Source organism: Micromesistius poutassou (assembly GCF_964030765.1).
Source record: "Micromesistius poutassou genome assembly, contig: SCAFFOLD_6588, whole genome shotgun sequence".
Classification (NCBI taxonomy): Eukaryota; Metazoa; Chordata; class Actinopteri; order Gadiformes; family Gadidae; genus Micromesistius; species Micromesistius poutassou.
Genome location: NW_028179059.1, coordinates 5,280 through 7,589, shown reverse-complemented (window position 1 = coordinate 7,589; position 2,310 = coordinate 5,280). Strand labels below are relative to the sequence as shown.

At 44.1% G+C, this 2,310-nt stretch overlaps 1 protein-coding gene across 1 annotated transcript; it reads left to right on the top strand.

Annotated features, from left to right (window-relative positions):
• The first annotated feature begins 209 nt into the window (after positions 1–209).
• On the top strand, positions 210–1,209 carry LOC311373165 (G-protein coupled receptor 35-like). The gene has a single exon (XM_084490000.1). The coding sequence runs from the start codon at positions 218–220 to the stop codon at positions 1,094–1,096; it is 879 nt and encodes a 292-aa protein (XP_084346126.1). The 5' UTR covers positions 210–217; the 3' UTR covers positions 1,097–1,209.
• Positions 1,210–2,310: the final 1,101 nt, after the last annotated feature.

The following is a 2,310-nucleotide window of genomic DNA, read 5'->3' as shown; positions in this document are numbered from 1 at the left end:
CCTGCATTTGTTCATTGCCTGTTTTGTGTATCATTTGTGATTGTGAGTCAAGCTGAATCTAAAGTGAACTTTTGGGTTAGGTTTCGGAACTATGAATGCCATGTGAAGCCGTCAGCGTTGAGAAGTCACGTATGGGGTCAGACGAAAAATAACAACAGCCTTTAAAAGCCTATATATCCCCAAGGGAACTTCAAGAAGCAGAACCGATCCGTCCACAATGACGAGCACGTGTCACAACCACACCAACGCCGCGTGCGCCGTGGAAGAGCTCCAGGTGATCGCCTACAGCCCGCTCTTCATCCTGGGCCTCCTGCTCAACGCCACGGCGCTGTGGGCCTTCGTCGGGAGACGACGTCACGTACTGTGGACCGACACCCACGTCTACATGCTCAACCTCATGGTCGCCGACCTCACCCTCGTCGTCTTCCTCCCCTTCAGGATCGTGGACGCCGTCCACTGTCTGGGCAAGACCTACCTGTGCACGTTCCTCATCTCGGTGCACTACGTCAACATGTACGCCAGCATCCTGACCACCACGGCCCTGAGCGTGCACCGCTTCCTGCTGGTCCGCTTCCCTCACAGATACAGACGGGGCAACAAGAACAGGGCCGCCGTGGTTTGTTTGTTTATTTGGGCGGGGGTCATAGCCGTGTGCGTCGGGTTCAGCTCGGACAACTACCCCGAAAAGCTGTGGACGTGTTTTGAGAGGCGTAAAGACGACCCGATCCAGCAGTCTTTCCTCGCGCTGCTGGTGACCGCGGGCTTTCTCGTTCCACTATTGATCGTCGTCTGTTGCTCGAGCCAGATCATATATGTCCTGACGAGGGCCGACGATAACTCCAGGGAGAAGAAAGGTATTGTTGGCATAGTGACAGCCAACATGATTGTATTTATTTTCTGTTATACGCCCATACACGCGAGCTTACTTCTGAACTACTTGGGGAAGGCACCTGAGCCCTGTTGGCCGGCGTCCATGAACGCGCACTACTTTTTGCTCATATCTGAATGGATCGCTACCACAAACTGCTGCTTGGATTCAGTGAGTTACTACTTTCTGTTTAAATCTTTGAGGAAAGAGGAAATTAATAGAGGATAGATTACTTAGAGGAAATGAAATTGCTAGTTGAAACTAGAATGCAAGTTATCTATTTTTCTGTATTCATTCCAAGTGTAGGCCTAGCTGTCTTTATGTAGATGGTCAAAGATAACCATCTAGAACCACCATAGATAGATGTTTATTATATATCTATATATCTATATGTTTATTATATACATATAGATGTTTATTAAATATATATATATGTTTTAATATATATAAATATATATAAATATATACATATTTGCTCTCTGTCAAAATGAGACCATCTCCAATTTTATTTGAGCCTTTATGTAACTGTTGTATATGGCATACATATAAATGTACATATTTATTCAAATAAGAGCATCTCAAACATGTTGATTATAAAATAAGATTTTTGTGGTCATGTTTCTTTGTACACACACACACACACACACACACACACACACACACACACACACACACACACACACACACACACACACACACACACACCTGACACACGCAGGCAATAACACACACACACACACACACACACACACACACACACACACACACACACACACCTGACACACGCAGGCAATAACACACACACACACACAAACACACGAGGATATTTGCATAGATATTTCGTTTTTTCATCCTTTAGTTTACCAAATTTGTCTCCGTGCGATGTTCAAAAGCATATACTCAAAGTAAAGAGCAACTTGTATTCTTATAACTCCATTATTACTTTTGGAAAGATTAATTATTCCATAATTAAACTAAATATAAAATATGTTTGAGCGTCAGACCGTCGGTAATCTTAAATCAAAAAACACGCGGAATATGGAGGAAGCCTGCAAGCGAATCCAGGAACAATCAGAACCACTGCTCAGCTCCCTCTGGTGGAGGAAAAAATAAAGGGCTCAAACGACATGTAAATAGGCCCACAGAATCTAACAGCATCCAGTTAAGAAATCAGCAAATAAAGTCCCCATTTACTTGTTAATAACCTGTCGTGGGAGCTTTGTAGAATGTAAATAAGGTCCATCATATGTGATCTTGGTCAGCCTCTTATGAGCTGCCATTGTCTTAGCACAGTATGTTATGTCACTCAGACTTTCCTGTCCAAGCCATCCCATATTTGCAGGCTGACCAAATGGGATCATAAATTACCCCCCCCCTCCCCCCCCCCCCCTCTGCAAGCTGCAGAAGGATGTTTCAAGAGTTTTACTCTTTTATATATAAAT

Bases quoted from the DNA above. Each gene is read 5' to 3' on its own strand.
- LOC311373165 (XM_084490000.1), top strand. From the start codon at position 218: ATGACGAGCACGTGTCACAACCACACCAACGCCGCGTGCGCCGTGGAA.